The sequence below is a fragment of the Delphinus delphis genome, chromosome 14 (assembly GCF_949987515.2).
Source record: "Delphinus delphis chromosome 14, mDelDel1.2, whole genome shotgun sequence".
Lineage (NCBI taxonomy): Eukaryota > Metazoa > Chordata > Mammalia > Artiodactyla > Delphinidae > Delphinus > Delphinus delphis.
In genome coordinates, this window is record NC_082696.1 from 87,692,130 (window position 1) to 87,716,175 (window position 24,046).

Genomic DNA, 24,046 nt, shown 5'->3' on the forward strand with positions numbered 1-24,046 from the left:
CTTCAGAGCACCACAGCATGCTCACTGCCCATTATAAAAAATTTGTGTCTCTGACCTCAGATTTCCTCTCTAAGTAAACAAAATTTCTGACACTCTGGCTATTGCTAATACTGTGAGCAATAAATTGTCCTTTGTTTCTGACCCAGGAGTTTCGTGTTTTCTGCTATCATCCATGAAAATTTGGCACACTAACTTATTAGCCTGCCAGCAGATAAAATCTCAGATACTTCACAGTTCTTTGCAATGTGATCTGGTCCCCATAACCCCTCTGACCTTCTCCCTTAAAACTCTCCTCTTCTTTATTGCCCTTCAGTCACACTGACTCCTTCCTGTTCCTTGATCATGGCAAGAGCCCTCCACGGGGCCTCTTGTTATTCCCTCCCTCCCCAGTGATCCTCATAGGCCTCTCCTTGAGGCTTTTATTCTAATATCACTTTCCTTGAGCCTACATGCACATCCCCTAATTTTTCTTTCTAGAAAAATTGTGTATCAACATCTGTGTATCAACAGATGCCAGATGTGTATCAACATCTGGCATATTACATATTTATTTAGTTTGCTCAATATCTCTACCCACAAAGATGAAAGCACCAGGAATTTTTATTTGTTTGTTTTACTGTTAACACCTCTGACAGTCAGCCAAAATCCTTTAAGTCTACTTCTGGGAACCTAGTGGAAGTCTTAGCACAAACATTTGCCTATGGTGGGATAAGGAGGGTTGTCAGTGGTTAGCAAGTCTAGAAGATGGAAATCAGGAAGTATTACATTTATGGTTCAAAATACATGTGGAATACCTTCACCATAAACTGATGATTTTCAGGAGTTAGTAGGCATACAAGAAATAATTGGAAATTACTCAATGACTCAGCAGCTGGTATGGCCCTGTCAATTTTCCCCTTCGCTCTCTTTTACTCCGTAAAAGAAACAGTTGAGTCATAGAGAACTTAGGTATTTTTCCTGTTCTACTCCCTTCTTGAAGCCTGGTAAATAAAAACATACCTCTTTTTAAATATCTCACACCAATATTTTGAATGTGTGCCATTATTAGAAAATTTACTTCTCCCAGTACTTTCTAAATATGATTGAATACTTAATTAAATGATAAGCTATTAGAGTCAAGCAAGTCTTCCGCATTATATAAAAAAAGAAATGTCTGTATTAAGTACCTTTTCAATACATACAATGCCAGAGCTACTAATAAAATCTATTTCTTTTGATTTTTAGTTCAGTGACCTTTACATATAGTTTCTTACTCGTCACTTTTTTGGAGAAGGGCTGGTGGGGTGGTCAGTTGTCTTATCACGAGCTCACATGTGCACAGAGAATTCCTGGTTCTGGCGCTGAGCCAGTATCAACAACAGTTTCAGGAGAAACCTCCTAAGGTTTAATTTAATTTAATTTCCATAAATTGGAAGGACAGATGAAGGAAAATGCAAGTGTAGCTTACACAGAAGGGAGCCAATATATATGTTCTAAGTCGATGGAAGGAGAAATTAAATTTAAGAATATAATGTTAATTTTTAAATGTAAATTTGAAGAAAACAACAACAATAATAATAGTCATTACTTACATAATATTTACTATGTGCTGGGCACAGTTCCTTAAATATATTAACTCATTTAACCTTCACAACAATCCTATGAAGTACTCAGATTTTCTCCATTTGAGAGACAGAAAAACCGAATCACAGAGGGTTAAGTAAGTTGCCCAAGTTCGCATACCTAGTAATGGTGGATCACAAATGGAAATAAAAAACAACTATTTAATTGGAAGAAGGTGTGGATGAAAAATTAGGCAGTATTAAAAATAATTTGTAGGGCTTCCCTGGTGGCGCAGTGGTTGAGAGTCCGCCTGCTGATGCAGGGGACACGGGTTCGTGCCCCGGTCCGGGAAGATCCCCCATGCTGCGGAGCGGCTCAGCCTGTGAGCCATGGCCGCTGAGCCTGCCTGTCCGGAGCCTGTGCTCCGCAACGGGAGAGGCCACAACAGTGAGAGGCCCACGTACCGCAAAAAATAAAATAAAATAAAACAAAGGAGACTGTAACTGTGGGATGAGTAAGGCTTTCTACAACAAGACACGACAAGCAAAAGACATAATTTAAAAAACCAAGTAGTTTGGTGAATAAAAAATAAAACTTTTGAATAACAAAACAAACCATAAGCAAAGTCCAAAGAAAAATGAATGAGATTATGTTTGCAAAATATATAAGCAAGGATTGGTATACAGTATAAATTTTTAAAACTTCACATCCAATAGAAAAACATGCAAAAGACATGAACAGAAAAGTCACAGAAAATCCAAATGTGTGATACTCAAACAAGAAGCTCAACTTCACTTGTAATCAGCAAATTGCTAATTAAATGCTGTATGATTGCCCCAAGTTAAAAATGTGAATAATTTCAAGTGTGGGTGGGGATATGGACACGCATACTCTGTCACCCACTGCAGACTGGAGTATAGATTGGTGCAGACAACTTTGGAGGGGACTTTCGTAGCATCTACTAACTCTAAAAATGCGCTTGGACTATGACACAGAGATTCTATTTCTCACATATTTACACACGAGAAACGTTCTTACATGTTTACAGGGAGGTATAACCAAGTATGTTCACTACAGAAGTATTAGCAATAACAAAATAATTTTAAGCAACCCAAGTGTCTATCAACATGAGAGCGGTTAAAGTTAACCGAAGATAAGTGACGATATATCCAGAAGTAAAAGGAGGCCAGCGTATATGGATTTTAACGAACAAGGAGGAAAGTGGACAGACAGGGCTACCATGCAGGCTGTTCACTGAACATCTCCAGGGAGCACTTTTCACATAGACTGAAATGTGAATGGCCCCCCATGGAGTTGTGCAGTGTACCATCTGCATAACGATACCTGGGGGACCTGCAGATGGGGATGATGTCGGGGATTTAACAGGAAACCAAATCATACAAAGCCTCAGAGGCCATGGTAAAGAATCCGCATGTTATTCTAAGTAAAATCCCTAAAGATTATAAACAGGGGAATGAATTCATGGGTTTTTTTTTGGTTGTTTGTTTGTTTTTTGCAGTACGCGGGCCTCCCACTGTTGTGGCCTCTCCCGTTGCGGAGCACAGGCTCCGGACGCACAGGCTCAGCGGTCGTGGCTCACGGGTCCAGCCACTCCGCGGCATGTGGGATCTTCCCGGACCGGGGCACGAACCCGTGTCCCCTGCATCGGCAGGCGGACTCTCAACCACTGCGCCACCAGGGAAGCCCGAATTCATGTTTTTAAAAGATTCCTCTGGCAACTATGTGAAATGAATTAGAGGGGGTTAAGAGAAGTGAAAGGTCAGTTAGGAGTGTATTGCAATGGTCTAATCAAAAGGTGATAGTGACCTCAATCTGGATAGTGGCAATGGAAATGGAAAGTTGTAGACAGACATAAATATATCATCCAGACAGGATCTGCAGGACCTGCTGATGCATTACCCTGGCAAAGGCAGAGGAAACGTTGGAGAGAGTGCAATTAGAATGACTACCAGTTTTCTGTACAGAGCTGTGAATGGATAAGGGATCCATTTACTGATGTGAATAAGTCTGGGGGAGGAATATTTTCGAGCAGTACAATTTCAAACGTGTTAAACTTGATATGACTGAGATATCCAGGACAAGTTATCAATGAGAAAGATGGCTATATGAGATTGAGCTCAGAAAAAATGTTTAGACAGATATAAATTTTAAAGGAGCTGTGATATGTTTTTTGAGCACATGGAACTAGATGAGAGATCACCAAGAGAAAGAAAAAAAGAGGGAGGAAGCTAGGAAAGCACTGAGGAATTATAAAATTTAGAGGACAGAGGCACATGCAGCCAGAGAGATAGAATGGGAAACCAGAAGAAATGGCTGAGATGTCCTTCAGTGAGGGAACTGCTAAGGAAATTATCCTATATCCGTTCTATAAAATATCATGCCCACACAAATACAGTCAGTTAATCTTTGACAAAAGAGCAAAAGCAATACAATGGAAAAAAAGATAGTCTTTCAAACAAGTGGTGTTGAAAAAGCTAGATACGCATATGCAAAAAATAAAAAGCCTAGACACAGACATTATCCTCTTCTCAAAAATTAACTCAGAATGGATCGTATACCTAAATGTAAAATACAAAACTATAGAACTCCTAGAAGATAGGAGAAAAATCTAAATAACCTTGAGTTTGGTGATGACTTTAGATGCAACACCATAGGCAGGACCCATGAAAGAATTAAGTTGGACTTCATTAAAATTAACAACTTCTGCTTTGCAAAGGACTTTCAAAATAATGAGAAGACAAGCCACAGACTGGGAGAAAATATTTGCAAAAACATGTCTGAGAGAGGACTGTTATCCCAAATAGGCAAAGAACTTGTAAAACTCACCAACAAGAAAATGAAAAACCCAATTTAAAAGTGGGCAAAGGATCTGAACATACACCTCACTAAAGAAGATATACAGATGGAAAATAAGGATAAGCAAAATGATCTGCATCATATGTCATTAAGGAACTGCAAATTAAAACAACTGTGAGATACCACACCTACTAAAACAGCAAACATCAAAAACACTGACGACACCAAATGCTAGAAGTGGTGTAGAGCAACAGGGATGCTCATGCACTGCTGGCAGGAGTTCAAAATGGTACAGCTACTTTGGAAGACACTGGGCAATTTTTACAAAACTAAACATACTCTTACCAATGATCCAGCAATGACACTCCTTGGTATTTAACCAAATGAGTTAAAAACTTATCTCCACACAACAAACCTGTGCACGGTTGTTTACAGCAGCTTTATTCATAATTGCTGAAACTTGGAAGCAATCAGGATGTCCTTAAGTCAGTGAATGGATAAATACGCTGTTGTTCTTACAGACAATGGTATATTATTCATCGCTGAAAAGAAATGAGCTATCAAGCCATGAAGACACGGAGGAGCCTTAAAAACCTATTACTAACTGAAAAAAGCCAATCTGAAAAGGCTACAGACTGTATGATTCCAACTCTATGGCATGCTGGAAAAAGCAAAACTATGAGGACAATAAAAATATCAGCGGTTACCAGAGGGAGGGGAGAAGGGAAGGGTACATAAATGAAGCACAGTAGATGTTTAGGACAGTAAAACTATTCTTTATGATACTATAATGGTAGATACACGCCACTATACATTTGTCAAAATCCACAGAACGTACACTAAGAATGAACACTAAGGTAAACCATGGACTATTTTTAACCAAGTCTATTTTTTAAAAATACTGTGCAAGTATTTAAAAGAACCAATAGGCAAAACACGCTAAGTCAAGGTTTCATAAAGAAGATTATTGAGTAAAAAAGGCAAGTATATTATGTATAGTTTATATATAATATGGTTTCATTTATGTGAAATAAATCAGATACTAGATATACACACACATTAATTGTATGTGCACTGAAAAACAAGGCCTGGCTATATAATATTCAATAAACTGTTAATAGTGGTTCCTGGGAATTAAGAGAAGAGAAAGAAGAATGACATTTCATCTTTTTACTTTACACTCTTCCGTATTATTTAAATGACTTATAATAAATAGGTCTTGCTTTAGTAAAACTTAAAAAAATAATTTCAAAAGGACACACTTTTTAAACCTTCTCTATATTCTTAATATAAACTTTAATTCAGTGTTTATGAAAATATGGTTCAAGTGACACCTAAGTCAGAAATACCTGGATGTTTATTAAAATATACTTCCTAGACCACATCTCAGTTTTAATAATTCAGATGCTCTAGCAATGAGGTACAGGACTTTGCATCCTTACCAACTACCCTGGGTGATTCTAATCTCTGCCATTCTGAATTGCAATAAGTCAAAATGAATGATGTAGTTGCTTAAAAATCAGCAAATGCCTCCGGGGTAAACACTTACCAGATACCTATCAGCCTAAAAGTGAAAGACAACAGTTAGTACAGGCCTGACCCAGAGGGAGAAAAGGCAAAATAACTAGATTAATGGCTCAAGGTAAGTGGTGAACCAGCACACACACAAGAAGCACTGTCACATTATAAAATGAGAAAGAAAGAAGGAATATAGACTCTGTAAAGAGATAAAAACTGCCAAGTGTTCAGAACTTTCCTTCTTCGTCTCATAATTCCCATCTGGTCAGTTATACACAGAAGCAACAAATAATATCTGAGGGACTATAAATCTGTATAAATGATTCTACTTCAATTCATATTGAAATAATTTTCTCATGCTTAACCTGAAGTAAAACCCAAGAGTTAGCACCTTCTGCAGAGGTATGGTCCTAAATTAATGCCAAGTAAACTGACATTTATTTCGATTTATATAATCACTTAGGGACTTCCCTGGTGGTCCAGTGGTAAAGAATCCACCTTCCAATTCAGGAGACTCGGGTTCGATCCCTGGTCAGGGAACTAAGATCTCACATGCTGCAGGGCAACTAAGCCCACGCGCCACAACTATTGAGCTCGCGCACCTCAACGAGAGCTCGCGTGCCACAAACTACAGAGTCCATGCACTCTGGACCCCACATGCTCTGGAGTCCGCACACCACAACTAGAGAAGTCCACAGGCCTCAACAAAGACCTCGCATGCTGCAACTAAGACCAGACGCAGCCCCCAAAAATAATAATAAAGAAAAAATTAAAAAATATATATAATCACTTAAAATATCTCTTGACTTGATTACACTTTATATTTTAATCAGATATATAGAAACTGAAGAATAATTCATATAGTGATGGCTTCTATCTTCCCCTATTTGAATCTTTTTTAATGTAAGCATTTTTAATGTAAGACATTCCCTAGAATCTCACATTTTTGAGATACGAATAAGATATTCTCAAAATCTATGCATCTGAAGTCTTTCTATAATGCAACCTGGAGCAGAGGATTTGTGTCACACAGTACCAAACAAAAGGAGCACAGACGGTTTTTTTAATTGGCCTCTAGTTAGTGGGATTAGAACAGAGTTACCAAGGTTCAATGTGTTCAGTTGGGAGCAACTCTTGGAAGGTAAGTTCTTAAATGACAAAACTATGTGAATTTATTGTATTTATGAGCAATACACTTTTGAAATTCAGGTCTTTGTTTTGTTTTGTTTTTTAAGCTTTGTCTATAAGTGATCCATCTTTCAAAAGCCACGAATTATCCTGGATGTCTTTTGCTTCCTTTCCTGTTCGAAAAAAGACACATATTCAATTGCAGTTCCAGCCTCTTACTGCAGATGGCATCCTATTCTACGTTGCCCAACACTTAAAAGCAGAGTCAGGTAAAGTTCGCAAGATCTTTGCTGAGGAAAAAAAAAATTCTAATGAATTCCTAATAGGCTCTTAAGTGATGTGTCATAGAGTATTTTTTTAAGTCACTTAGTCTATAAAATATGTAAACATTTGATCTTTTTGTTCTATTGTCACTGCAAATGTATGCTTTGAATTGACTCCTAAATATGAATGTTAGCAAAATAGCAAGAGCTTTGTTAGAATTACAGTTAGCAAAGTCCAAATATAGCATATGTTCAACTTTATAACAATCCCATCAAAAAAAGAGGTTGAAGCTATGCATAATAGTCCTATGTCAAAATGGACAAAATATGCATATAAAAGATGAAGGAAAGGAAGCCATGACTGATATATTCCCAGTAAATCCATCCACATTTATAATTCAAAAAAATTCCTTTAAGTTATTCAGTCACTTAAATAGTAAACCTGGGACCCATGTTCCAAAATAAGTTTATAAAAATGTTTTTTTAACTATAAAAATTGCATAAATTATCATAATATGAAATAAAAATATTTTAGTATGTTTCAGTTTGAAATTTTGATTTTTGAGTTTTTATTGCTAACTCTTGATTTCCATCTTCATCATATCTTTCTCCAGAACTTTGACAAAGACATTTGCCTATATAGTTACATTTCTACTGCCAAATATTTTTAAATGTTTACATTTGGATTTTCTTTCAACTTGTTTCTCAGAAAATGAAATTTTGGTAATGATAAATAAATCAGTTTATTTTGTTTCAACAGTGAACAAAAATGATGCTCTGATTTTCACAATCTAGTATAAGGAGTTCTTTTAAAGGTGTGTCTCATTATGCTGCTAAATAATGAGACTCTCAGAGAATTAGACAAAAGTGGTTCCATCTCAAGGCACTGGTAAAATACTTTCAAAATAATTTCAAGGAGAAGAGATGATAATTTCAAAGGAAAAAGATAAATCTCTTAGAAGAGGTTTGCTCTCCTGAGATTTGATATTTGGTTTTAAATATATGATTGATTTAAATCTCCCCGTGAAAATGCCAAATGGGAGAATCATGTACAAACAGAAAATTTCTATTTTTAAATCAAGAGACATTAAAAGACAATCATATTAAGTTGTATTGCTCATAAAAACTCAAGGTTAACCTTTGTATGATAAGGGCAGAAAATCAAGAGATATTCAGGACTGTGACTGGCCAAGAACGTTGTGCTATAGTTTTATAATCAGTACACTGGATAGTTATATTTATGTGTATAAAATAAAAAGCTCATTTACATTAACACACATAGGAGAGAGGGAGAACACTTTCTTACATCTAAATAGCTTTGTATTTCAGTTCATAACAGTCAAGATTTTCCTTTTTTATGCCCTTAGACACTATTAACAAAGATGAAAATAGATTAGTTTCATGTCATAACTGGTGCTGCATTTGACACTTATGTAAGGAACTCATGAAAACTTTAAAATATTAAATCTATACTCTACATTCTCAGACTTGGATTAACCTGAAGGTAATTATAAGATGAAAGGCATAAACTTGTTTATTAATAATCAGGTGGTAAAGTATGTTTCATTTAAAGTTGCATAAAATACAGGTGACTGCCCCGTACTTTGACCTTCTCTAAGAGCTATGTCTGATATAAACATTAACCAAGCCTTCTAGCTGATCCTCTGCTGAGAGGAGCTATTGGTAAAAATGCCCAAACATTTAATACACAACGTCAAAAGCCACAAATTTAGATATCAGCAGCCAGTTAGGTTTTCATATGTAGAAAAACAAATTCTCAATTAACAAGGTTTCTGTTTCTCTTTAGAGCTTATTAATTTGAATAATTTCAAATGGTGCAAAAGTTAAAACAAAATAACTTAAAAACTATCCTAGTTGATTTTAGATCTCTGATTATGGAAAGAAATTTTAAAGAGATAAACCTCGGCACTTGTTTATCTGTTTCTGCTAAATATTTAATACCTTAAAATGAGCTTTTTTGATACAAAATCAATTTTATGTTAAGCACCAATTAATCACAGATAGCCTGAATTCATCTTGATGTGGTTACAAGCCTCATAGATAAATGTGTATTGAAAAAGCCTCGTCAGCCCCAATGTAAAGTTAAAGCATATTCAAACAACTGAACAATAAAAGAGAAATAAACAAGAGCATACAAGCAAAGTCGCGTTAAGATTAGCCTTCCTTGGCTGAAGCTATCCTCCTTGATCTTTCTTCTAGTTGTCAACTTGGCCAGTAATATTACAGATCACTGCTTCAGCTTTCCTAATCATTTTTTATTCCAACGTAGCTCTTTATTGAGGATTATTTACTATAGAACATGCTACAAGTAGCAAGAGAAACTTCTTCCATGATCCTGTGAAAGACGTTTGTGCCCACTTGCAGGCCATAAAGTATATTCGGAGTGTTATAAATTTTAAAACTTAATATCAATTATATTTCATTGTTCTAGGTTCTGTGGTATAAAAATGTAGATGATTCAATCTGTATTTAATTTTTTCATATATAACCTAAAATCTCATAATGCAGCTTCTCTCTTTCTTTAGGCTTAAAATGGTGTTTATGTTAGAAAATCCATGAATAAACTGAATTTCTTCCTTTCGTCGGGAAAATTTTTAAACTTATGTATATTACAGGGAAAAGATGTTTTTGTTTTTGTTTTGTTTTGCTTTCAGCCTAAAACTCGTTGTTGAGAAATACTGAGTCATCTCACCCCACAAGTATACAAAAGGAATTTCCTAACTGAACAATTAGTTATGAGCATCTTCTGTGCCAGACACTGTGCACGGTGCAGGGGATAAAATGTTGAGCCAAAGCGGCACAGATCCTATTCTTATGAAACTTACAAGTTGGTGGATAAGGCAGCTGTTAGTCAAATAATCACAGATGTAATGACGTAGATTATATTCACTAGAAATTCTCTATGAGGAAAATGATTAAAAATAAGACAACCGTATTTTGCATGGGCTCATACAGGTGGAAATGAGAGATGCGTGACTTTAGAGCTGCTAGGTCTCCCAACCATCCTTGAATAGCCTGGTGTGGACCACAAAGGGGAGGAAAAATAACAGACATTGGGTGCTGGAAGGAGGTGAGACAGTGTGGACCACGCATGTAGGAGGAGAGTACCACTTGTCAAGAAATCTCCCTGGACAAGAAAAGGGAAAATTTTATTGGTTGTGAAATGTTAGGGGGAAGGGAAAATACAGTCTCAAGGAAGATTTCTACATGTTTTGCTATGTTAAACACTTTGCCGCCCTCTGGAAGGAATCTTACCTTGTAGGGCTACATTCTTTTCCCAGGCATGGAGAGTTGCATTTGCTTTTCCTCTGAATGCCTCACTGAAACTTTCATACACATGCTGGATCCTATTTGTTCAGATTTGTTCAGACATGACTATAGAGGTATAAAATGAGATAAATATTGTGAAGGAGAGAAAACTAGTGCTATTAAAGCAATAGTGGAATCAAGGAAGACTTCTCTGAGGAAGTGGCATTTGATCCGAGACCTGAAAGATGGGCAGGAGTTACCTAGAGTAGGTGGAGCGGGATGGGGAAGTTTTCCAAGAAAACAACGCACGCAAATGTTCTGTAAGAAAAGGGTAAACCCTAACAAGGTCAGTGCTGCTGGAGGAGAGGGGAGAGCACTCCCAGTAAGGCTGCTGGAGAGGGAGTCTCTATACCTTAAAGAATCTAGGTTCTTATCCCAACAGGGAATGCCATTAAAGGATAGCATAATGATCAGACTTTCATTTGCAAAGATCACTTGAGCTTCAGTGTAGATTAGAAAATCAACTGGAAAGCAAGAAGGGTGGAGCGGCTCTCCCAATAGATCAAGCTGGAGATAACAGTAAATTTAACTAAGGTGGCAGGAGAGAAGTGCGCAGAATGAAGGTGTTTACAACGAACCAAAGTGCTAGGAAATCTGTTTGATTAGAGACCCAGGATCACACTTAAATATTTTATCTGATCACTGGATGGACGGAGTGACTTAACTGAGTTTGGAAAGACTGAAGGAGACCAGGTGTATGGGAGGAAGTTCACAAACTGAGAGAAACTTTGGAGCTTGAGGTGCCTTTAAGACACCCAAGCAGAGAGCTCATAGAGATTTGCGCACTGGCAGATAGAGCTTGCTGCCAAGAGCACGGCTGAAACTTTGGAAAGCACACCATGTGAGATTTTCATAGCACCACCACGAATCGCTCTTACTTCTGTGAAGGAGAAATGTCGCTGCTCTATCAGTAAACAAAGGATGTGGCAGCCATCAAGCCACCACATTGCAGCCTCCCCAGGTGAGCCCTGGGGGAACGCAGGATGGAAACAGGATGCCCCGCATCAAGCAGTCAGCTGCTGCAGCCACACCCGACGGTGCACCCTGAGGGGACTCAGGATGAAAAAGCACAGGGCCCTGGCCCCAGGTAGCTGAGGTGCATGTCAAAGGAATGATTTCAGTGAGCCCAGACTCTTGCATCTTCCCATACATAGAAAAGCGCTAAATTCCTTAGCTTGAGATGTCTGGTTCTCTTTAATTAACAGTAATCTCTTGATATTCTGACCACCTGGTCTTCGTTGATTATTTCCTGTTGTCATCCGTCTCCCCGCACCCGGCCCCGCCCCGCCTCTTCAGAGCAGTCCCTCAGAGTGATTTGAGAGTCCCGTCTCCCGGGCCTGAAGTCCTTAGGAAGTCTGCCAAATAAAACATGATTCTCAACTTGTAGGTTGTGCATTTTTTCCAGTCAACACTTCTCTCATCTTCCCCCCACGACCAATGTCTGTCAAAGACAGCATCAGGGGCTCAGAGTCAAACATCCAACTTAATTTTTACACATTCATCCTTAACTTAAACCGTTAAAGAAAAACCTCACTTTAACTTGGTACCACAATACATTCATTCAGTGTGAAATATTTACAACCAGGGAAAACATATGTGGCCAACTCTAGAGCAAAAGAATACAGGATATGTGTATGAATGTACAGATATATTTTGATCTGTAAATGGACACAAAACTCTCTAACATAACTGTGATCAAGATTTGTAATCTTTTTTCTCCAAAAAGGGGCACGAGTTTTTAATGAAGTGACATTTTACTGTTGCTTTTCTTTCTCCACAGGTGATTTTTTATGTATCTCTTTAGTAAACGGTTCTGTTCAACTCCGCTACAATCTTGGTGACAGAACTATCGTTCTAGAAACTCTCCAGAAAGTAACTATTAATAGAAATACTTGGCATGTGATTAAAGCAGGAAGAGATGGTGCAGAAAGCTACCTGACTTTGGATGGGATAAATGTAACAGAAAAAGCCAACGCTAAAATGAGCTCCCTGGACACATATACCGACTTCTATATTGGAGGAGTGTCATCCTTAAATCTTGTAAATCCCATGGCAACAGGGAAAGAACCTGTAGGTTTTCAAGGTTGTGTCCGAGAAGTTATTATAAATAATCAAGAATTACAATTAACCGAATTAGGAGCAAAAGGTGGTTCAAATGTAGGTGACTGTGATGGGACAGCCTGTGGGTACAACGTGTGCAAAAACAGGGGTGAATGTATAGTAAATGGCACAACTTTTTCTTGCAGCTGCTTACCACATTGGGCAGGAAATACATGTGACCAGTCTGTGTACTGCTTGAATAATCTTTGCCTCCACCAATCTCTATGTATACCTGACCAATCATTTTCTTACAGTTGTTTGTGTACTTTGGGTTGGGTGGGAAGGTATTGTGAAAACAACACTTCATTTTCAACTGCAAAATTTATGGGTAATTCTTACATTAAATACACTGATCCAGATTACAGAATGAGAAATCTTCAGTTCACTACTATATCTTTAAATTTCAGTACTACTGAAACAGAAGGTTTAATTGTATGGGTAGGAAAAGCTCAAAATGAAGACGATGATTTTCTGGCAATTGGTCTCCATAATCAGACCCTGAAAATAGCAGTTAACTTAGGAGAAAGCATCTCTGTACCTATGATTTACAGCAATGGTACATTCTGTTGCAATAAGTGGCACCATTTAATTATAATTCAAAATCAGACTCTTATTAAGGCCTACCTAGACGACAACCTAATTCTCTCTGAGGATACTAATCCACACAAAAAGTTTGTTGCTCTCAACTATGATGGTATTTGTTATCTGGGGGGCTTTGAATATGGCCGAAAGGTAAATATTGTTACTCAAGAGATTTTTAAAAGAAGTTTTGTTGGCAAAATTAAAGATGTATTTTTTCAGGATTCAAAAAAAATTGAGTTAATTAAATCGGAAGGATACAATGTTTATAATGGTGATGAACAAGATTAGGCTAACAAACTAGCAATTTAAATATATAAAATATATATGTAAATATAGTTGATAGTTATTTCTTTGGCATATTGTTTACTGGAAATCAACTGTTTACTATTACCTGAAATAGTCTAAATGTTAACACTTCTTTTTTTTTTATAAGCTTATAAAATATAGCTGAAGAAAAAATTTTGGTCATTTTTCCTACATCCAATTTATCTGAGTCCTGAGTTTTCACTCCATTAGTTCATTTAGTGTTTATTCATCTGTGAACTGTTTTTTAAATAAAATTTAGGTGAAAATGAATTAGTGATACATACAAAGAAAAATAAGAAAAAGGCAAAAGTATTAACCAAAGGAAAAATTAAAATTATTAACAAAGGAAATATCATAGCCTATTACATGGCTCAGCTATGAATAGTTATATGATTGAAATAATGTGAAATCTGAATACAGACTTAAACCAAAAATCAATGAGTGAATGTGGGGAGGCAGAGATGGGGGAAAGAAGAGTTAGCTGGTGAAAGTTAAATCCTTGTCTTCCACAGTAAGTTATCAATAGATATTATAGTTTTTTTTTTTAACTTAAAAAGATAGCATATACATGTCACTCACAAATATCCCAAGAAATGTCTAAAAGAATTGGACGCGGTTATCTCCAGAAAGCAGTGCAGACACTGTTGGGTTTTGTTTATAAATGTTGTAGAATTTCTTGACTTTTAAAACCACGTACTTATATAACTGATCAAATTTTAAAATTAAACTGCATTTATATTTAACCATTCAAGGCTACAGGTCTCCAAAGTGAGCATAAAACAGGTTCTGAATAATGTTATTGAAAATTATTTTCCTGATAATATCTGTTCCATTAAAAGCATAACTTGAGAAAGTACATTTTGCCCAAACACCAGTTACTGGTGTAACTGTGAAGAGCATTTTCACCCTCCCACCGTTCAGACTGGGAGACAGTCATTGCTGCTGTTGTTACTTAACATTTTCAGAGTTTGGTATTTATGACAATTTTGCCACCAGGAAAGCAACTGACAACACATGACCGACATAAAGCTCTAACAGGTAGAACAGGACCGTGTGGAGGAATAAAATCTTGGTAATAGGAGCATGTAAAGTTGAAAAGGAAAAATCTATAATTATCTATTAAATGGAGAAAAGACTTTACACATAGGATTGATGCACAGTTTAACTTGCCAATGCTATTAATAATCAAAATCTGCCTGTACAGATTCCAGTCTATACAAAGCAGCTAGATGAACAGTTTATCATTGCAGAACTTTACAGATTTTTTTTTTGACTTGTTATTTTTGCCACTCCATTGCAATCAGAAAGCTAAAAACAGTCTTGCAAAGCCCCAAAACCAAAGTTAGGAACTTTGGCATTATTCGATGGGACACAAAGTGTCCCCAGACATACTATTCCTATCAACATTAGAAAGTGTGTGAGCAAAATATAATGTAAGGTAGAACTGCAGAATGTCTATGCATCAATTCAAAGGTTTTGTTTTTTAACAGAAACTACACAAGACAACTCCATCCAACCTATGCTGAAAAACTGTGACCTAAATTTGCTTTGGTCCATACCATTCCATTTAACTTTGGAGTTGAGATCATAATGTTCTAAAAAAAATCCTTTTGATAGTTGACTTCCAAAGATACACATTTTATGCAAAAAGGCAAGAAAGCTGTTTTAGGAAGGCTACAAAAGCTTCAAGGAAACTTTGCCTACACCACACACCCATCACATTTGGCCACATCTTCTCATAATACAGTGTGCCTTTCTTTAAAGCAGCACTTCCCAAAGTAGAGTCGAAGGACCCGAGGGCCCCTAGATATTTTCAGGGGATCCAGATTCTTCCTTTCCCAACGACAATTCTGTGTGAAGCCAGATCTTCATGTATTTCAAACAAAATGACATATTGCCAAACATTAAATGCAGAAGCAGATAAGAGAATCCAGCTATGTCTTAAGTCAGACACACTGGAGACGTACAAACATGAAAAAGACCTGTCTCTTAACTAAACTGACTTAGCTTGGAAGTTATTTTACATAAAAGGTTATTACCATATAATGGGATTACTGTCAAGTATTTTTACAATTTAAAAAACTGTAATTTCTAATACGCTGAATAAGGACACAATCCAAAAAAACAAAAGCCCTTTAGAGGCCTCATTAACTGTTAACAGTGTAAAGGGGTCTTGAAACCAGTAAGTTTGAGAAGTGTTGCTTTAAAGCTGCTTCTCACGGCTGTAGTCTTACATTCAGATGTGACCACTGGCCTTTCTACACCACACTGCAAGCTCCAAGAGGCTGGAGGGTTAGGGTATTGCTCACCACTGAATTCTAAACCTAGCAAATGCCTGAAGAATAGGCACAAAAGAAGAAGTGAACACTGCTACCTAGAGATTCTCCTGTAAGTCAGAATGACTTGGTTAAAATATTTTTTCACCTTAAAATCCAAAATTTCATGTGGTAAGTTATCAACATTATTTGTTTTTGCTATCCTAGTGATGATGGCGTTGAAGATTTCCTATGTGATATGCTTTTCCATCACAAAATAAAAATTGCTAAAAACCTTTCAGATCACTTTACTATAACGTCATGATGCTTCTGAAACAAAGTGTTGAATGTAAACATGAGAACATTTTTTAAAGTAAGCTGAAATACCTTAGCCAAGAGATAGAAATATTTACCTATAAAACAGTGAATTCATTTTTTTAAGACACTTCTAGCTATTGACCTAATATTTGTGTTTCAACTCACCCATTCATGTACTCTCTTGCTCTATACATGAATTAAAATTCTTTATGAAACAGAAGCCAAAGAATCAGGGTGTTTGGCACCGTCATAAGAGCAGTAACCAATTTTATTTATGATTTGCCTTGGGAGACAAAAGTCAAGTGTTGACTATGTGAACTGCCTTTTGTGGTCATTACTAAGTGGCAACCTGACCATTGTTTTACAGGGATCTGAGGAGATGGGAATAATGCAACCACTATGTTCAAACATTTAAACTATTTGCTTTAATAAGATCCTGTTCACCAGCAAGCTCTCACAATGCACTTAAACTTGATTTATACACAGCCACTATTTAAAAAAACTGAGAACAGCTGTATGCAAATTCACCAGCTGACAAGTGGTTTTGTTATCGCACATACATAAACACGTTAATAATATCCAAGTGGCTTAACTTGTCACTCCACTCTCCTATTGTTGGTATTATGTTTCTTAACTTTTAAACATTTACTATGGCCTTAGATGTTTCATAACTCCAAAAAACTTGTAACTAGGATTTGGTTCACCTACAATTTAAGCTACAATTAGCAAGTTAAGAGATATGGTAAATAATGACCCTCAAGGTTGTACATCTCAATCCCTGGAAACTGTAAATATGCTAGGTTACACAGGAAAAGGGGAATTAAGGTCACAGATAGAATTTAGGTTGCTAGTCAGTGGACCTTAAAATAAGTTTATCCTGGGCTTCCCTGGTGGCGCAGTGGTTGAGACACGGGTTCGTGCCCCGGTCCGGGAAGACCCCACACGCCGCGGAGTGGCTGGGCCCGTGAGCCATGGCCGCTGAGCCTGCGCGTCTGGGGCCTGTGCTCCGCAACAGGAGGGGCCACAACAGTGAGAGGCCCGCGTACCGCAAAAAAAAAAAAAAAAAAAGTTTATCCTGGATTATCTCTGTGGGTCCACCGTGCTCACAAGGGTCCTTAGAAGTGGAAGAGGAAATCAGAAGGGTGGGTCAGAGACGGCAGAAAGACTCAGCCCCATGTTGCTGACTCTGAAGATGGAGGAAGGGGCCATGAGGCATGGAAGGTGGGTGGCCTCCAGAAGATGGAAAACGCACAGAAATGGGTTCTTCCCAGAGCCTCCAGAAAAGGAACGCACCCTCCGACAACACTGAGATCCCCATCAGACTTTGATCCACAGAAGCGTAAGATATATCTGTGTGATTTCAAGCCACTAAATTTGTAATAATTTGTTACAGCAGCAATAGAAAACTAATAAAAGAGGACTGGAGAATTAGGATTTGAAATGAATATAAACTTTGCAAATCTGTACAGGAGAACCCAGACTTTTGGTTATGTCTTTTTGCTCACTCTGAGGAACGGGTGGCCCAGTGGCGTTTCAGACAGGTTGGTGTGATGGTGAGAGAAAAAGGGCTGTGAAAGGTGTGTGTAATCATCAGGCTTCTGTCCCTCTCCCATTCTCCATTCTCAGAGCACAACCACCACACATTCTGACTTTGGAGAAAAGTAGAACTGAGCTAGGATTCCAGCTCTGACAACAGCAGTCTAACCTTGGATGAGTTTTCCAACTTTTCTAAGTCCCAGCTGCCTCAGCTCTAAGGTGAGTCGTCACCTTGCAGGCTGACCGAGGTTCACATAAAGCGCTCAACATGAGGTCTGACGTACGGAGTGTTCATGGAGGCTTTCTTACCGACAAAAGGATTACAAGGGGCGGACTTGGTAAGTACTGAGACACCCTGGTACATTTTACTTAACAGGTGTGTATAAACTGTCTTAAGATGGTTCTAAATATTCGAAAACATCAAACTTTTTAAAGAGCAAGCTTTTCTTAAAACAGGAGAAACTAAAAGATGACCTTCATATAACTATTAGTCTGTGTAAGGATGGGTGGTAGGTGAAACTGAAAGAATGAGAATGGCTTTGGAGCGACTACTACTCATTTGAGAACTTTTCTCTTTTTCTCTTTCTTTCCTCACAAGTTAAAAGCCTCAAAATACTCAATATGTCCATACCTACTCTCCACAATATTTCAGTCCCAGCGGTTAGGAAGCCTGGTTCCAGCATTTAGCAGCCTTGTAGTACCAGACGGTCATTACTAACAGAGGGCTCTATGGGATCTACCGTGATTCTACGAGATACGAAGAAAGAATTTTAAATTTCCCAACAATATGTATAAACAACTATTGGCTAAGAGGTAATCAAAAACTGACTTAAAGGCTTTCTTCAGTTGGTTAATCCATTCTTCTTGTACCTTGCAAAAGAAATCTGGTGTCTCATCAACCCTCGACCAGATAGATCAGTGAAAGCAGATTTACTGACATACATACAGTTGACCCTCCGTGTCTGTGGGTTCTACATACTTGAATTCAACCACCAGATAGGAGAAAAAAAATTTCAGAAAGTTCCAAAAAGCAAAACTTGAATTTACTGTGCACCGGCAACTATTTACATATCATTTGCATCACATTTACAACTATTTACATCTCATATACATTGTATTAGGTTTATAAAATTGCAAGTAATCTAGAGATGATTTAAAGCATACAAGAGGATGTGTGCACGCTATATGCAAATACTATGCCCTTTTATATAAGGGACTTGAGCATCTGCGGATTTTGGTCCAGGTGGGGAGTTCCTGGAACCAGTGCCCCAAAGGATACCAAGGGATTACTGCATTTGAAAATAAAAAAGCTAATTTTTATTTTGGTTTGGGGACTTTTTTTGGTAAAACCTTGAGAACAATTTCTTCATAATGGTGCAAAAGCTGACTGACCTTAGGTTTTTTTGTTGGCAGACTGACTTGTTTTCTAACAAGTCAGCTCGCAAAAGAAAAGTAGAGCAAATTTTTTAAAAAACTTTATTTGAATACAAGTCCTCTGTTTTAGAACATATATGATGATAAATTTCAGAGGATATGGATGACAAAAAAAAGGGGGGTCTCAAGTTGCTGCAAGTTAGACAAAATGGTTTGGTTTTGAATTTCCACTCATTTTCTCTCCAGTAAAAACAGCAAGGCTGAATCAGTTTCAAAACCCATTTTTAACTCTAATCTGTAGACTTTTTAGGAAAACAAACTTTATCTTCTTAATTTTGTGAAGTCATGTATATTTTTCTTCATTAATACAGGTAAGTTAAAATACTGGCTTTTCTTTCCCTCCTTTTGGTCTCAAGTGTTAGCCACTGCTTTAAATTATAGCAATCAATACAGTATATGTAGTTAAGGGTGTAAATAAATTTAGGTTTGGATTAGCAACAGCCTCCCTGTGCTTTCAAGAAAAACGAGCATATGACACTGTAGTTATTTACCCCCCAAACAAATTACAGTTAATTACACGTTTTACAGAAAGATTCACAATACGTTTCTCTTAAATAAAATTTGTGGTCTTACAATGATTAGTCAGTGTACCAAACTCTGACGGTGTACCAATTTTCAGAAACATACCTACAAAGTGGGTTATAGCTGCACAGTTTTTCAGTGGCAGTTTCAAATTCTAGCCTCTTCAGAACTATACGATTTATCTCAATAGCCTATAATCGAAGATAAAGAAATCGTTTTTCTCCTCATCTTAGCCTATATGCTCTTGGCTGAGTAAGAGAAGAACAATGTCTGAAGGTATGTAAAGCCTCAAAGAAGAAATTCTTTTACTACTGAATTTCAAATCACACACACAAAATAGGTGAGAAATTCTTTTATCATATTTAGAATCAAAATATCCCTTAAAATATTTACATTGTACAGTAAAAAGGATAGCAAAACACAAGATCATGTACAAGCTTAAGTATTCAAGTTTCTGAAGAGCCAAAAAGGAAAAGGAAAACAATGGACTACCACAAAGCTGTAGTACGGTAACAAACGCCTTCAATGAGTGCAGACTAAAGCAATAAATGTACTCCTTGGGTTTCTGATTCTTGGTCAAAAACTGCTCGACTAAATGATTAATATAATCCAATTACCAAGTTGCTTGGCTTTTTGTTGCTCCTCTACAGTTTCTTTAAAAACAGTGCAATTTAAAACAAACTTACAGAGTACACGTTACTCTCAAATTAGTCATTATATAAAGGACATTCACTAGAGGCAGTAAATATATTCCATGATTAACCATATTTACCAATTAAGGAATAAAACTAAAATTTCTAAGCCTTTATTGCATATTAATAAAACAAATCTTTGAATATACAGCAATGTAAAACTTTTAAAAACATTAAATTCCTAGAACTAGGGGGGGTGGTTGGCGTGAAGAAGGGATGAAGAGCAGTGGCCCGGGGCGCTCTGCACCAACACACAGAATTTACTGTCCTGCAAACCACCAATATTAAAAATGCAAAAGGGGGCACGACCCTAGCAGGCAATCATACAAAGGTTTAAAGACACAACGTTTAACAGCTATTTCAATGTACCCCTGCGGCAGCCTGCCGGCTTCACCTTTTGCCTTTGGCTCTGTCGCCGTGGTCCCTGTCTCTGTGGTGCCTGTCTCGGTCCTTCTCGCCTTCTCTATGCTTACTCTTCTCCCGCTCTCTGTCCTTCTCCTGGTCTTCACCCTTGGGCGTGTCTGCCTTCCTGTCTACAGCCCTGCTGTCTCTGCTCGCTCTTCCGTCCACTCCTCGCTCCCCGTGCGGCGGCCGTGCCCTCTCCTGACCCTTGTGCCCTTCCTCCCTGCTCTTCCTGTCTCTGTCCTTGTCCTGGGCTCTGTCTCTGCGCCTGTGCCTTTCGGATTCCTGCTCCCACCCCTTCTCATGGCGCTCTCTTTTCAGGTGGTGTGAATCACTGTAAAATCTCTGACGATCCCCCTTACCCCTGTTAAACGGTCTATCCAGTTGCTGTTGGTCTTGCCTACCCCAAGGGTCACTATGGCGCCTTTCTGGCCTCCGAACGTCTTTAATCTGGTAAAAATTTTGCGGGCCTAGATACCGTGACGCTTGCGAGAGGGGACCCATCATACGTTGCGGTTGGCCTGTCAGATGCACGACAGGTGGCCAGGGAACCATGGGGTTCTGAGCAAAGCCAAAGCCCGGAGGGGGAAGCAACGGGGGTGGCAGATGTGGCGGGAATGCAAACATGCTTTGTGGGGGGAAATGTGGAGGCCCCGGAAATGGAAATCCAGGCGGGCTACACTTGAGATGCTGAAGGCTGGGCTGCTGTGGCCTTACGGGTGAACAGTTTGCACTTGCTCTGGGGCTGGCGCTTCTGGAGGGGAAGCTGACACTCTTAGCAGGAAGTTCAGATCGACGTGTGTTTCCAGCCTCAAAATGCGACGCTGCTGCCACGGATCCTCTTCGAAATGGCTGCACGGTTTCAATATTTTGCATTAGAATCTCCTCCTGTAAGGGTTTTGCTTGTTCCGTTGGAGAGGTGCGTATGTTTTCCGCTGATGGCGAGTTCTGTACAGCCCCAGAATCATCACTCTGCTGAATACATGAGTTTCTCTCTACAGAAGGCAACTTGTCCTCAACACTGCTTTGTTCGGTTAACTGCTCCCTGTGCGATAGGCCGGGCGGGGGCTGCTTCTCTCCATGCCGGCAGCTATCTCCGTCCCTGCTTTCTGGAGCAGACGCCTGCTGACTCCGCCCTGCTGCCTGCCTAGGGTCCCTTTTCAGGTTGATAAACTGCGGGGCCCGTGTCGTATTAGCAGCAAGGTTTTCACTGCAACTCACGTTACCATCTACGTTTCCTTTTCCTACATTAGACCTGCACGGAGAACTAGTATCTGAAGTCCAATTATCTTGCAAGTTATTCTCTTGATCTTGTAGCAGCTGTCTTTTTAGTGCTCTCTCTTTACTCTCCACAGTCTCCTCTTGTTTTGACTGCATCGATAAATTTGTTAGGAATGCTTCTGTAGAAACATCTGGTGGTTTACCTCTGAGACTAAGACTTGTCAAAGGCCCAGCAGAAACAGAAGAGGCCCCCATTCCGGACGCCTCTTCTCCTACTGCACTACCTGCCGACTCTGAAGGCTTATCTCCTTTAACCTTCACTTCCTTGGCTTCACCATCAGTTGCTTCCACTGTATCTGTCTTCTCTGCTTTCAGGTCGGCTTGCTCATTTATAAATGGAATTTCTTTAGGAGTGTTTTGTTCTGTCCCTGCCTGAGCCTGTTCATATGCTTGAGCTGTAGTGCCCAAAAGGCTCTGAAGGATATCATCTACAGGAAGAGGTTTATTTGCCAATTCCAGAGTAGAAGGTTGATTTTCCCAGCCAATCAAGACCCCAGGAAGGAATCTTAAAGGTTTTGGTGGCTCCTGTTTGGTGACTTCCACTAAAGGTTCAATGACCGTTGGAGGGTCTTCCTGAAGAGTCTGCTGAGGCTTATTTCTTTGCTTGTGCAACACAGTTGTAAAAGAATTAAAAAAGTCATTTTCTTCTTCTGCTGCTTCCTCTGTGGAAACTTCTACCTTACTTTTTTTATCAGGCGGCAATGTTACTGGTACACTTTCAGGCATCTCAGCTGTGTGACCAGCACCAGCAGTGGCACCGTGCTGTCGTTTCAGTTTTTGACGAATAATTAAGCCCAGTAATAGATTAGGTCTGTGCAGTTCAAGGCCTGTACAAAATCAAAAACATCAATTAATAGTCATTCTCAATCATTACAATAAAGAGTAAAATTTTGCATCTAGTTTATTACAGCCTCCTCAATGGGTGCCTGTCCCTGTCACAGCAGATCTAAAGGGCTGGGCCCCAAGAAGGAAAGCAGAGTCCGCTCTCCTGCTCCGGCCCTGCCTCTCACCTCACTTCATTCATATTCTATTCTTAAACGAATACCTACCAGGTCCATCAAAGGGCACAAGAGGGTGTGGGATTTTATCCGCGGCACCCAGAGGGATTAGGTACATGTCTTTAACCTGCTTCATGTTGTTAGCGGCCACTCCATAGCGCTTCCTGCTGCTGAAGTATGCAAACAGCAAAGTGTAAGAAATTTGATCTTCTTCAGTCACAGGTGTGAAGCGAACCACACAAATTTCCTATTCAAGCAAATAACAAATGGTTGTTTAAAACAATAACCTAAACAACAGCCTGGTTTTAAATACCATTCTCAATTAGTAATAATCTGTTGAATTTTACGACTGTTACTACTTAAATGCAGATATGAATACTAAAAGGAAACAACTCTTAGGAAAAGATCCTGGCTGGTCCACTGGTGGATCTGTTTTATCTGAAACTGTCCCATAGAAACTGAGTCCCAAGGTAATTAATTTGTGCAAGGTGACACACCTGTCAGTGGCAGAGAAGATATTTAAAGCCACGTCTCCTGATATCTATACTGTATCCTCATTTCCAAAGTTGTAACTTCTACAGAGGGCTGCCTATATTCTCAGCACACTGCAAGTTAACAGCAGCCACCACCAGTGCCCCACCACATACACACACACACACACACAGAAACGCACAAATCCACAGATAATCCAAGTTAGAGGGACTGAATCGAGGAATAAAGGGGGCTGGTGAAAGACCTCAAATACACACAGCATAAGTTCTGTCAAATCACTTGGCTTGCTGAGGAACTTATTTGCTTGCCTCTGGGCTCTTGGCTTTGCTTCAGATAGAAAAGACAGTCCCAATTTGGTGTTAATTTGGTAGTGTGAAAAACGGATGCTTCTTCATGAAAAATGAAATGGGGAGAGCCAGATCTACTGCAAAGCCTAAACTGATGCAAGATCCTAGAGAAGACACATGAATGAGCTGAACTATGGCTCTACCTCTTCTAAGAGGTCTGTCATCCCGAGTGTCCTCCTTTGG

At 38.7% G+C, this 24,046-nt stretch overlaps 2 protein-coding genes across 6 annotated transcripts in view; one reads left to right on the top strand and one right to left on the bottom strand.

The window, feature by feature from the left end:
* The window catches only part of EYS (eyes shut homolog), a 1,667,443-nt gene extending 1,653,632 nt beyond the window's left edge, over positions 1-13,811 (top strand). Inside the window, exons 40-41 of the mRNA XM_060030409.1 lie at positions 7,113-7,274; positions 12,379-13,811. Of these exons, the coding sequence (XP_059886392.1) occupies positions 7,113-7,274; positions 12,379-13,568 (1,352 nt within the window). The 3' untranslated portion in view covers positions 13,569-13,811. The remainder of the gene's footprint in view (positions 1-7,112; positions 7,275-12,378) is intronic.
* A 3,419-nt stretch (positions 13,812-17,230) lies between these two features.
* The window catches only part of PHF3 (PHD finger protein 3), a 106,247-nt gene continuing 99,431 nt past the window's right edge, over positions 17,231-24,046 (bottom strand). For all 5 annotated transcript variants that reach the window (XM_060030413.1, XM_060030414.1, XM_060030412.1 and 2 more), the window contains 2 exons: positions 23,076-23,271; positions 17,231-22,853 (listed from right to left, as the gene is read on the bottom strand). In XM_060030413.1, coding sequence (XP_059886396.1) covers positions 20,734-22,853; positions 23,076-23,271 — 2,316 coding nt within the window. In that variant the 3' untranslated portion in view covers positions 17,231-20,733. The remainder of the gene's footprint in view (positions 22,854-23,075; positions 23,272-24,046) is intronic.